We start from the raw sequence: 12,558 nt of genomic DNA, 5'->3' as shown, positions 1-12,558 counted from the left end.
CTAAGTGTCTGAAGTTGTAAGTGAATGTAATTGTAGTTGTTTAACTTTTCTCCTTTCCTCTTGAGAGTGCTTATAAAGTACATTCTGTGACTGAGAAGAGAGAAAGGAACTAGAAACTTAGTGTTTGTGACATGGTCAGATAATGTTAAGGTAAGTAGGCATTTGTTTTGTGTATGTGAAATAGGGTGTTATTTACACTTAATTTGCAATATATATTTTTGGTTTGTGGAATCTGCTTTAATTAGTTGAGTAGTCACATTTATTGAGGTTTTATTTTTATTTCTTTATAGACAGGGTCTCGCTCTGTTGCCCAGTCTGTCGCTCAGGCTGCTGTGCAGTGGTATGATCACAGCTCACTGTAGCCTGGAACTCCTGGGCTCAGGCGATCCTCCTGCCTCAGCCTCTCCAGTAGCTGGGACTACAGGCATACGCTACCTCTCCTAGCTATATTGATATTTTCTAAGGTTTTGGGGGTATTCATTTTTGTATGGAATATTCTAAGATTAATTTCCCCCCTTCTATTGTGCACTCCCTAAGGGAGAATTGCTGTTGCAGAACTCACAAGTGCCCCTTCCTATGTCAGCTGAGGGGTGGAATCAGCATAATTTCCATGTGTGACACAACACAAATGCACAGTGTCTCTGCTCTTGTTCCATGCCCCGTTTCTTTCTCATTCCTCAATTTAGAGAATGAACTCCCTTTTTCCTTGCTTATGTTGTCCTAGACTAAAGAACAAGTAGAAGGTCTTGATTTCTGTTAACACATTTTTCATTTTGTTGTCGTTGTATTTTCTTCCATATGAAATATCAGTAAATGCCTCTAGAATGGATGCCACTAAATATCGTTATTACATTGTTTTAAAAATTAACTTCTTTGAAATATACTCTCAATCTTTCTTTTCTTTTTCTTTCTTAAGTTTGAATCTGGGCTTTGCAGCTTTTAACAGCATGTGACTCTGAGCTAATTATGTGTCTACTCCAAGCCTCAGTTTTTTCATTTGTTAAATGGAAATGGTCGTATCCTGTAAGATTGTTGAGAGGAAAATATGGGTTATTATATATGTAAGGTGCCCACATGGTCACTGGCACATTGGAATTCACTGATGAAACTCATGGGTAAAGACTGGTTATTAACTTCAAAGACAGACGATACTCTGTTCATTTCACCTCATGGGCATAGGCAGGGAGAAAGAATAAGAGACTTGAAAAGAAAGAAAGTTGGACCTAAAAATGTTTGAAGGATTAACTGAGTGCCTTTTTTTATTAGTGATGATATACGCTGGTGAACTTGCAAAGTGGAGTTTATTGAAAATTGTTTAAATTTGGAGAAGTGAACTGATTTATGGATCAAAAGATAGAGGGAAACACCTTCTAAGGCAACATGCTTGGCTGAAAACTGACCTCTGAACAAAAAACCTGATTAGCACAGATGATCTTAATTGGAGTTAAAAATTCAAAGGAAACAAAACACCAGAGGAGTGCTTGGTGGGGAAAGAAGACAAAGGTGGAATGAGGCTTAGTTGATGTATTGAGATTCAAGTATTTATAGATAGATATGATTAGTGAAGGTAGTATGTGTATGGAAATAATCACGATTAGAGAAAAATTTAAAAAGCAGAAAACATGTTGATGGAATCCAAATCCTTTTTTCTTTATCTTAAAAATCTGAAATTAATTAAGCAAGTGACAGGCAATACTTAGGGATGATACTGACTATAATAGATAGCTTAGTTTTGAAAGGGGATCTTAATGGCTTTCAGTGTAGAATTTTAGATATAGAGAATCGTTCATTAAATTATAACTTTGTTTCTATTTTTAGAACACTTATAAAACAAAGTTCTTAAAGATAGTAACTACAAGTAAGTAAATAAATAATAAATATTGATAAATTAAAGTCTACCTGTGCTAGCTTACATCAAGAACAGGAAAGATAAATTTGAACAAATATTTTAAGCATGGAAAGGAACTTCAGGCATCATAGAATTGTAGTTTTCTTAATTCCTACATAAGAAAATACTAAAGGACAGAGGAAAAAATAAGTCACCAATGCCAAGCAGGGATTCTGTGTTTTAGTCTTTTGCCCTCCCCTTATTTCCTTCCTTCTGTTGCCTTTTCCTAGCCACAGATACTAAATGCCTACTCTGTGCTACATGGTGGGGGGCGGGAGGAACAAAATGTATGTGGATCTTTTCTTCTTGGAATTTACCTTTTGATAATTAATAAACTTAGTTTTATGATATTTGCAATATAACTAAGATCAAATACATGTCAATTGTGATGGCCTGTTTCAGACCTGCAGTTGGGATGTCCCCTTCTGCCTGTGTCAAGTGTGACTGTATGCAGTTCTCAGCAGCCTCTGTACCCAGCATCTAACCTGGCCATATTCCCCCAGGTTCCATTGGCATGTGCTGGCAGAGTGGTGGGTGCAGACTTCTGCCCAAACCTGGAGGAGCCAGACCAGAGGCTGGAAGTCCAGGTTGGAGTCTTACTGTTTTATCAGCTGGGGGTGATGTGATAGAAACAGTGGTCCCTGAAGGTCATACCAGTATATTAACGCTATCAGGAAAAGACAATACCTGAGACTAGTGGAAAGAGGGACCAATGTAGCATATGTGCATCAAAAGTTCCTTTTCAGGATGAGTTGTCTATAACTGGAGTTCATTTGTTCACTCAGGAAATATATACAGTAGTGAATAAGAACATGGTCTCTGAAAGTTGACTGCCTAGAGTTGACACATGTTGCTGTGAGCCCTTTGGCAAGTTACTTAAACTAAAGGAGCCTTAGTTTTCTCATCTGTAAGATGGAGATTTACTACATAAGGTGATTATGAGAATTAAATGACCTGCATGTATATTCAGCATTTGGCACAGGGCTTGGCACATGGCAGACACTCAGTAAATATTAGCTCTCATTTTTTCAAATCATCCCTAACATGGCTAGGCACTGGGGATATATATGAGCAAGTTATGCTTCCTGCATTATGGTCTCCCAGCTCAGGAGAAGAGTAGCCATTCAACTGAATGCTATATAGGAAAAGTAGGACTTAATGATAAGTATCTTCTTTCTTCATGGGTTGGTAGATATATCCTGTGGTGTAAGAGAAGTTTATTAGCAAAGTACATTTTTTTGGTGAAAGTGTTGACTTAGAATTCAGTTCATTTTGTGTGGTCTTGCAGCATTAGAAATGGTTTGGCATATTGCAAATTAAAAATGTAAGTACGACATTTTGGCTAAAGGCATGTCTCCACTTCCGTGTACTTTTTTTTTTTTTTTTTTTTGAGACAGAGTCTTGCTCTGTCACCTTGGCTAGAGTGCAGTGGCATCATAGCTTACTGCAACCTCAAATTCCTTGGATCAAGTGATCCTCCTGCCTCAGCATCCCCAGTAGCTGAGACTACAGGTGTACACCACCATGCCCAGCATTTTTTTCTATTTTTTTGTAAAAATGAGGTCTTGCTTTGCTCAGGCTGGTCTCGAACTCCTGACCTCAAGTGATCCTCCCACCTTGGCCTCTCAGAGTACTAGGTTACAGGCGTGAGCCACCACGCCTGAACCCATGTACCTTTTGATATTTAGAGAATGTGTGTGCCAATGCAAAGGTGCAGACTGCAGTTTCAACATGGATGGCATCTAGCATGAGCAAATTTATACTGTTTTTTAGGCTCTCCATTTAGCATCATTTTCTAAATTTTCAGACTTATGGGATGAGGATAGTGAGCTCAATTTTAACACAGTTTTACTGACTTAAACACCCCATATGAGAAAAGAGAATAGTTTTAAAAACTGACTTCCTCACAGTGAAGTGAGAATGAGGGTGGAAGTGGTAGTAGGAAGAGGTTTTAGTTTTTATGGTACTAAAAGGTATGCCATCTAGTTTTTATGATACTAAAGGGTATGCTATCTCTTACACATCTGCTCTTGGCCTAGGAAAGACCACCTGAGCTCTCCTGTGCCCCAAGCTGGTGTTGTCTGGGTGGTGTATGGCTGTGATGCAACAGAAAAGCAGGTGGGACACATATGAGACATGATCATGTATTTCCCTAGTTCTAGAAAGCTAACAGCTTGTGTGTGACACATAAATGCAGAGTGATGGAAGACTTTTTGTGGAGACTAGTCTGATCCTTGACCTCTTTCGGGAGGACGAGTGATGTTCTTCAAACACAGCACCTAGAATGGTCTGTCATGGGTGATTGTTGTATAATCTGTTTTTGAACCTTGAGTTACAGTGCAGAGAAAAATGGGTTTTGCAGATGTAAGTGTGTGAAATAAAACTGAAAAAGACCTATGGAGCACATTATTTTGACATACTAAGGGAGAAAATGTATATTTACAAGTTTAAGTGAAACTCTGGACGTGGGTAAATAGATAGTGGGATTGATGATTCAGCACGGGTCTTGCAAAGAAGACCAAATCATGGACAAAAAACTGAAAGTGATTATATTATTGGATTCCTCATCTTGTAATACCATTTTGGTGAACTGAGTGGAAAGACTGAATCTGTTAAAAGTTAACTGTGGTGAATGATGAGTTAACAGGGATTCACTTGGACTATTTCTTCCTCCCTTCTTTTTTTCCTCTACCTTCCTAAATATGGCTTTCACATTTTAGAAATATCTCATACATATCCATATTATGTCAGTTATAATTAACTTGATGTTTAATGTATTCTTCACCAGGTAACAATTCTAGGAGTATTTTTTTTTTTTTTTTTTTTTTTTTTGAGACAGAGTCTCACTCTGTTGCCCAGGCTAGAGTGAGTGCCGTGGCATCAGCCTAGCTCACAGCAACCTCAAACTCCTGAGCTCAAGCGATCCTCCTGTCTCAGCCTCCCGAGTAGCTGGGACTACAGGCATGCACCACCATGCCCGGCTAATTTTTTTCTATATATATTTTTAGCTGTCCATATAATTTCTTTCTATTTTTAGTAGAGATGGGGTCTCGCTCTTGCTCAGGCTGGTCTCGAACTCCTGAGCTCAAACGATCCGCCCACCTCGGCCTCCCAGAGTGCTAGGATTACAGGCGTGAGCCACCGCGCCCGGCCTCTAGGAGTATTTTTTAGCTTAGACTCCTTTCAGTCTTGCCATGGCATTTATCCTGGTCCTATTTTTTCCCTAGGAAATGAGCCATTTCTCATTTTTTACACTAGCTCTACACTCTAGGGAACTCACTATAGGACTTGCCAAAGTAATCAACTTTTTCTGCTTGGATCTCAGGCTTTCCCCCAGGGCCAGGCATTATAACCACTAGGGAATTTGCTGTTTGATCTCTTGATTCTGAGAATTATCTCCTGGATACCTCAATTTAGGAGCAATGGGTTGTTTATATCCTTTCTTTCAAAAGATTTTTGTTTAGACACATAGCCTTCATATCTGGCTTACTTTTGTACTTTAGCTGACATAAGTTCTCATGACTGGTAGAGCCCCATACTGCTCTTACCTTCTTCCTGGTAAACCTTTGCGTTTTATCCCTAAAATTTTACATTTCTTAGCAACTTTATTGTTTAATAATCCCAGGCTTCCCAACTCTCTTCCATGAATGTATCTTTGGTTTTGAATGACTGTCATCCTTCAAGTCTGTGCCTGTCTTGACTTCCGCAAGAACATCTGCTGTTTTTGTGTTAATATGCTTGATTTAGAAAAATGACTAGAAATCAAGACTCTGATTCACTAACTTTGTTTGCTTTCCTCAGTGGTTTTTGAAGTAGGTATGAAACTGGGTGCTCTCTTTCGCTTGGGTGGTTTAACTGATGCATAGTAGCAGATAATCGCACTCTTACACAATCATCTTCTAGGAGATGGTTGTCCTAGTTTAGATCCCCCTTAATTGCTGATAAGTATTTTCTTTTTTATCAGAGAAAAGTTACTTTCTTAGCCTAACTATGCCACCTCATATGTTAATATTAAGTTAGCTCAGCACAGTTCTTTTCTTGGTTGGGAATTCAAATGTGAGATTTGACTTGATATTTTTTACCACTGAGGTGCTTAGAAAATTAGAGTAAATAATGAACCAATATTTCAATACCAGATTAGACACAGTTTACTGTGATGTTTTATAAACCACAGACTCCTTTCTTCTGTGAATGCATGAAGGATCTCTTTTTTTTCCCAGACATACAGGGTGCAAGTGTAAATTTCCATAAAATTTAAATGAGGTGCTTCCTGTAATTAATGAACAATTGTGGCTGCTCTCTGGTCTGCATTGTAATTAACCGTGATCAGGCTTGTTTAGTGATGACACTGTTCCTGTAATAATTTGACAAGCTACTGTGAATTTGCCAGGTTATTAAACAACCTGCAGCATTCACTTATGGAATCACAGGGACGAGCTTGGCTGCTGCTGCTAGTTAAATGCAGCGTAAGGGTGAACCAAAAGCTGCCTAGTGAAGTCTATCGATCACCATGAACAGATTGAAATTCCTATGATTTTGGAGAAGCTAATTAATTTCATGAGGGGTGTCTTGAAAACTTTTTATTACATAATAAACCTACTGGGGCAAAGCTGGTCATTTTTATGAACTCACAATGAAGCCAGCAAATTCTCTATATTAACACCACTATGCACTAAACAAAAGCTGAAGTTCCCTTTAACACCTTATTAAATAGGTATAATTATTTTTTTAAAAAGGTTGTTTTCTTCACAAATCCATCCAAATATCTCCCCAGATGCAAGTACACTGTCTCTCTCTCTCTCTCTCTCTTTCTTTCTTTCTTTTTTTTTTTTTTGTTCAAAACAACCTTGGGCTAAACAGAGTAATGTTGCAGGTAGAGTTACTTAAGTGGACTGGTAACCTTCTATCTTTGGTCACCAGTGCACTGGCCCCCTTACCCCCTCTTTGAGGTTAAGAACGGTTCAAAACGTTACTGTCTAGTTACTGTGGTGTCTTTCATTCAGATTCTGTTTATTGACTAAACCACAAGGATTCCTGCCCAAAGTACCAGGCGGTCTATGCTTGACGGATTTTGATTTTCTAACATCAGCCCTAGGGTTTATTTGAAAAATGTACATACACTGCAGCTTTAACAAGTCAAGTGACTGCATGTTTTTGACCATAGAGTAGAGTATATTTGAAGATCATTAAATTTAGCGGGGAGAAAGGAGCGGTCGAGAATAAGTGTAGTAGTCATTGTACCATTGCAGTGTGTGTGTGTGTGTGTGTGTGTGTGACACATGGTTTTTGTCTTTTCATCTTCTCCAAGAGCCAGAAAGTTTCCTGCAGTTCTCTTTCCAGCTATTGACAAATGATTGCCAGATGTGAGATCTTTGCAGTGCTCTTTCCCTCAGCAAACCTGCAGCGATGGGATATTTGATTCTCCCTTGCCCATTTCATCTCCTTTCCACATCTGCCAGGGACACACAAGCAATACATCCCTACATGAGAGTTTAAAGTTTACTCAGCTCCTTTTTCCCCTCCGATAAAATGTTTGGAGACAACAGAATGAGGTCCATATGACTCTCTGCCAACTTCACTGTATGAAATTAGTTGTTTATTTTACTTATCTACCTCTCAGTAATTGAACTATTTCATTTTAGTTTCAATCCATGGAAAATTTGATATAACTCTGGGAGTGCTAAGAGTTTCCTATTGTCTGCTTGCTGCAAGTATGCCCCCATTACAACTTCCCTTTAAGCACCTTAATTCTGATAAAAACTGGACTGTTGGTTTCATAGGACTTCCCAGTGATTTTAATAAACAACTGTCACAATATTAAGTGTGGCATGTCTGGCAAAATTTAGTAGTCATTTAGGATTTAAAAAGCTATCTGTGGTGGGGGGCAGAATTCAACTTGTTTGGCTTGATTAGTTTACCCTGTGTTTGTATCATTGTCAGAGTTGATATGGATGAGACTCTAGTTTTAATCACAAGTAGCTTTAAAAAAGGGAAAGTACACTAAATTTTGGGGGCATCTGAAATTAGCTTGTGTAGGCCACACACATAATCACTAACATGTACAGAAGCCTTTTGCATCTGTTTGGAATCTGTATTGATATTGATTTTTTTCCTCATCTCAATTTGAAAATATTTTCCAAAATGCCCTTATAGCTCATGTTCATACTATAGGGTGGGCTGACACAGGTGGCCTGTCTGTTTTCCTATTACACTTTTTGGCAAACGAAAAGGCCCCTTATTCCCTGAATAAGATCAGTGGGTTTTTTCTAAACATTTAAAAAATAATCCATAAAATGTCTGCCACATGTTCTCTAGTTTATGGAAATGTTTTCCAAATTAGAGCTGTGGAATTGGATTCTTATTGTAAAAGTGCTCGTGTGTTTACTATTTCTGCTACTTTCTTAGCTACCTGTGATTATGTGAATTTATATTTTTATGTGAAATTCAAATGAGAAATATGATTACTATTTCTGAATTTCTGTACTGAGAAAAATTATTTTTGATTATTAAAGCTCATATCAGAATCAAAACAGGAAAAATGTGAAGTCTTTTTTTCAGTATGTTCTTTAAAAAAATTAACAAAACAAAACTGAACAAGAACAAAAAAAGCCAACAGCTTCTGAAGAGATTAAGTCCTACTAAGCCTAAGTAAATGGGGAAAAATTGTTTGCCAGAAGTTCTCAAATTCTCTATATTTCTATTGGAAGTTTTTATTGTACAGGGTAGAAGATACTCGCAGTTGAAGATGAAGACAATGATTTCAAATTGTTTACTCTTAAAAACAAGATGATGTTCATACTGAAAGGGGTTAAGTTTAAACAACACCCCTCAAAACAAAATTCCCCCAAACAAAGAACATCTCTATGGAAAAGTTTATATTATTATTGTTCTATGACATTACCTGAGGACTGAGGGCCACGCCAGGCACTCAGTGGATGCCAATGGACGGGAAGGTAGAGGCAAAAAACTCTTTCATAAAACAACAAGGTTAGGAACTCCTGTGGCAGGAGCCAAGTTCCTCTGAGTTTAGATCACTTCACGTAATTTGCCCTCGCTAATGTATTTGCTGGTTTCTCATGCCTTCCTGCTTTTTTTCTCACCATGGTTACTCTGGGAGGCAGAGAGGTGCTAAGCAATGGAGGTGTCATCCGGCCTGCGCACCTAGGGAACGTCCTTCAGAGGACGACTTGTCACCAGCCGTCAAAGAAGAGAGCGGCTTTGTGGTCTCTGAACATCTGGCAGCGCTGCACAGGAAGCTGAGGGGGTGTCATTAATTGTGATGAAATAATTTAAACCATCAGGAATAAATGAGGCTGTTAAGCTAAGTTCAGATTCCATTTGCCATGCACATGTGTCTAGCAGCCTGTGTGCAGTTAAAAAAAAATTGAATTATATTAGCTCATGAGTAGAAGTGAAACAGATACTGTAAATGAAACAAGTTGCTGCGTAGTGATGACATCGTGTTGAACCACTTCACAGAGTTATAGTTTGTAGAATCAATACAATGAAAGTGGTATATTATTTAATGAATTTATGCATAAAAATTCTTATTACCATAACAATATAGTAAGGACTAGTGGCTTATTGGTACACAGAGAGGACAGGTAGGTAGATGGTTGGAAAGGAGCAAGCTACCAGGTAAAGGTGGAGTAGGGTGTGTAGGGGCTTCTTTGTCAGGCTGAATTGATCCACCACTTACCTTTTTATAGAGGCTGGCTGTGAGTACAGTATTAGGTGCCCTTGCTCCGCACACATAGTACAGATTGGATGGCAATTTCTCTCTGATGATTAACTGTGGGTGTCTCTTTGGGAGCTTCTGACACTTTTGAGTACATCCATGTTGTTTTCTTGCTATTAAAAACAACTATCTTTGGTGATAGGAGATTACTTCTCAAGCAAATAAACATATTTGTAAGGCTTTGCACAATCAGTGAACACTGATTTCAAATGTAATTTTCAGGCAGTCCCAGTTTCTTTACAAAGGAAAGACTGTCGGGTTTGGAATGTTGGGGCAACTCTGAGGTCTTGTGCACTAAACTGAGCAATGGTGAGTAGGTTCCAAAGTACATTTCTAAAATAAAAGTCATTCCTTTGTATATAAGTGAAGTTTTCAAACTTGAACTTCTCCTTAAAAATAAAATGACACTGTTCAGGTGCAGAATGCATTAAAAAAATCGTCAGAGAGGTAATCCTTCTGTCAGAAAACTGATACAGGTGATGGTCTGGAGCTCTGGGAAGCTTTGGAGAGAAGAGTTGTTTCACTAAGAAATTTAAGCCCAGCTTGCTCCCTTCATCCCTTCTCTTCCTCATTGCTTTTCTCTTTTTCCTGTCGTATGTTGCCTTTTTTCATTTTCTATTTTCTATTTTCCTGTCATTTATTCTCGCTTTTAGATTTTATCCTTTTATATTTGTTTCTCTTTATAATCTGTTCTCATTCTCCATCCTCCATAGAAATGAACTACAATTCCGTTTTCTTTTAGTCTTTGTTTTCTTGCTATTAGCTAAATGATTAATATCCACAATCACTTAATTTGTAAAGTTAATAAAATGTAGGTTGCATTTTTATATAAATTTGTGTGACCATTGATGGAGTTTTTAAAAGAATGTGAGTGAACCTTGATTAATCTTTTTAAAAGGAATGCAGAATACTCATTGAGTTATCCTTTTCCCTGGACTTGAATTAAATTGTTATTGGTGAAAGTTAGCCAGTTGGTTGTGGCTCCAGATTACTCTCTCTCTTCCTACTCTGGACATAGAAGTAAGACATTCACACTGAAACACTTGAGCTTCATAACTTCAGACATATTTGACGTCTAATAGAATAACTACTAGCTAGGATATTGTTTCTGTGTGTTTTTGTTTTTGGATTTTATTTTAATTGATGAAATAGAATAGGAAGACTTGAGTTCTTCAGTTTATCTCTTGGTACTGTTGGAAGGAGATGGTGTCTGTGTATAAGGTACTCTGCCTAGCACAAAGCTAATAGCAAATTCGTTGTTATATAAACTGTTTTTATTGGCTTCTGGGGCAGTAAAAATTAGAAGCAGATAAAAATTAGAAAATTTTTCCTGAAAATTTCACATACATTGATAATTTAAATATTATTCACCTTAAAACAGTTATTTTTTTCTTTAGAATAAAGAATCTAAGATAAACAAAATTCTGGAGCAAGATAACTATGTTTTTCTTTCTTACTTGTTTTACTTGGCATTCTGTAGTGCATTTACTTCTCAAAACCAAATGATAATACGTTAAGCAGTTGCTTGAAATTTTCTTTGGTAAATGTGTTAGTAAATACTTACAGGAAAAAAACAGTTTCTTGAACTTAGGAGTATTTTCTCTCCTTTTCTTATTTTGGTTGGGGGTGAACTGGATGCCCCTACATGTTTTCAAGACCTTTATTCTTCCATTGCTGCTGTTACACTTACTGTCTGCTTAAATAGCATTAAATTAGTGGATTCCTGTATCTGGGGTTCTATATTTCAGATACATTATGGATGAAATTAACTTTGGTTGAATGGCCTGAGAACCCTAAATACGTTCTCTATTCTCTCTTAATACCAGTATTTCTATGAGAGAATGTTAACTCGAGTTTGGATGATCAACATAACACAAGCTGTTCATGTTGGCAACTGCCAGCATTAATGTAAGAAATGTTGAATAAGATGCGTATGTTTACTTTAGTTCCTAAGCCATAGCAGCTTCATAAGAGGAGGAAAATGTAAGAAAACAGGAAGTATTTTAACTCTTGGCTTAAACAGAGAGAGTTATGTGTTTGTGGGCAGTGTATGTGCATGTGCATAGATTTCATATATACATATATATCTCCACATTTTTATAAGAACAGCTAGCAGTATTCTGTTTGAATGTTTTGTTAGAGTCAGTCATAATGAAAAATTTACATTAAGAACACATAGTGCCCCCTGTTTCCACATGCAAAGGAAAGAAAAAACCTTTTTTGGGGTTAGACAATGAAATCTCAATTTGTGTTGTAGATTCTTTAGGACTCAGTATTTTTTTTACATGGGTTCAGGATTTTAACCTGGAAATTATCTTAAGGAACCCAATATCTTCACTTTAGAGATTTGAAAACTGAGGCCCAGAAATTTTAAAAGACTTTTCAAAATCAAATAATTACTAAAACATTTTCCATTTCTCATGTGTCAGAGCCTTTAAGATACTGTTTACTGGTTTTTATTCCTTTTGAGTGTAATGAGTATTACATATCAGTGTTGTGTTATAAATTTTTTCTAGTCATAGAAAATTATTTAACTCAAATTTGTCTCTTATTCTGCATGATCCAAGCAAGTATAAATAAAGAGTATGCATATAAGTCATACCTTGATAAAGCTGGGGGAAGGAAGGGGAAGAATCAAGGAGGCTTTGTTTTTAGGCCATATAGTAGTAATCTTAGCAGGTTTCTCTGTGAAAATAGCAGGTCCTCTTGCATGATGTGTGAAATGTGCAGACTTGATGCTAAAAAATGGAATGTTTGGGTCTGGCTTTTATTTTTTCCCTTCTATCAGTTAGTATAGAATTTAGGTGTTGTTCAAAAGCTAACTTTTGAACATTAAGAAGTAGAAATAGTCCCGTCTAAATAGTCTCTGTTTAAAAAAAAAATCTGCCATTATAAAAATTGAAGAATGGACTTTCCCAAGAACATAAAAGTG

The 12,558-nt window shown here is 37.2% G+C and overlaps 1 protein-coding gene across 2 annotated transcripts in view; it reads left to right on the top strand.

The window, feature by feature from the left end:
* BNC2 (basonuclin zinc finger protein 2) overlaps window positions 1–12,558 on the top strand; it is a 276,551-nt gene that overhangs the window by 36,054 nt on the left and 227,939 nt on the right. The window contains exon 2 of one of the 2 annotated variants that reach the window (XM_069474220.1): window positions 2,392–2,475. The exons of the other annotated variant lie outside the window; for it this stretch is intronic. Within the exon in view, the coding sequence (XP_069330321.1) occupies window positions 2,392–2,475 (84 nt within the window). The remainder of the gene's footprint in view (window positions 1–2,391; window positions 2,476–12,558) is intronic. 2 annotated transcript variants of the gene reach the window in all.

This window comes from Eulemur rufifrons, chromosome 7 (assembly GCF_041146395.1).
Source record: "Eulemur rufifrons isolate Redbay chromosome 7, OSU_ERuf_1, whole genome shotgun sequence".
Taxonomy (NCBI): Eukaryota; Metazoa; Chordata; class Mammalia; order Primates; family Lemuridae; genus Eulemur; species Eulemur rufifrons.
Note: the sequence above shows the minus strand (reverse complement) of the source record. Positions and strands in the feature narration are given on the sequence as shown.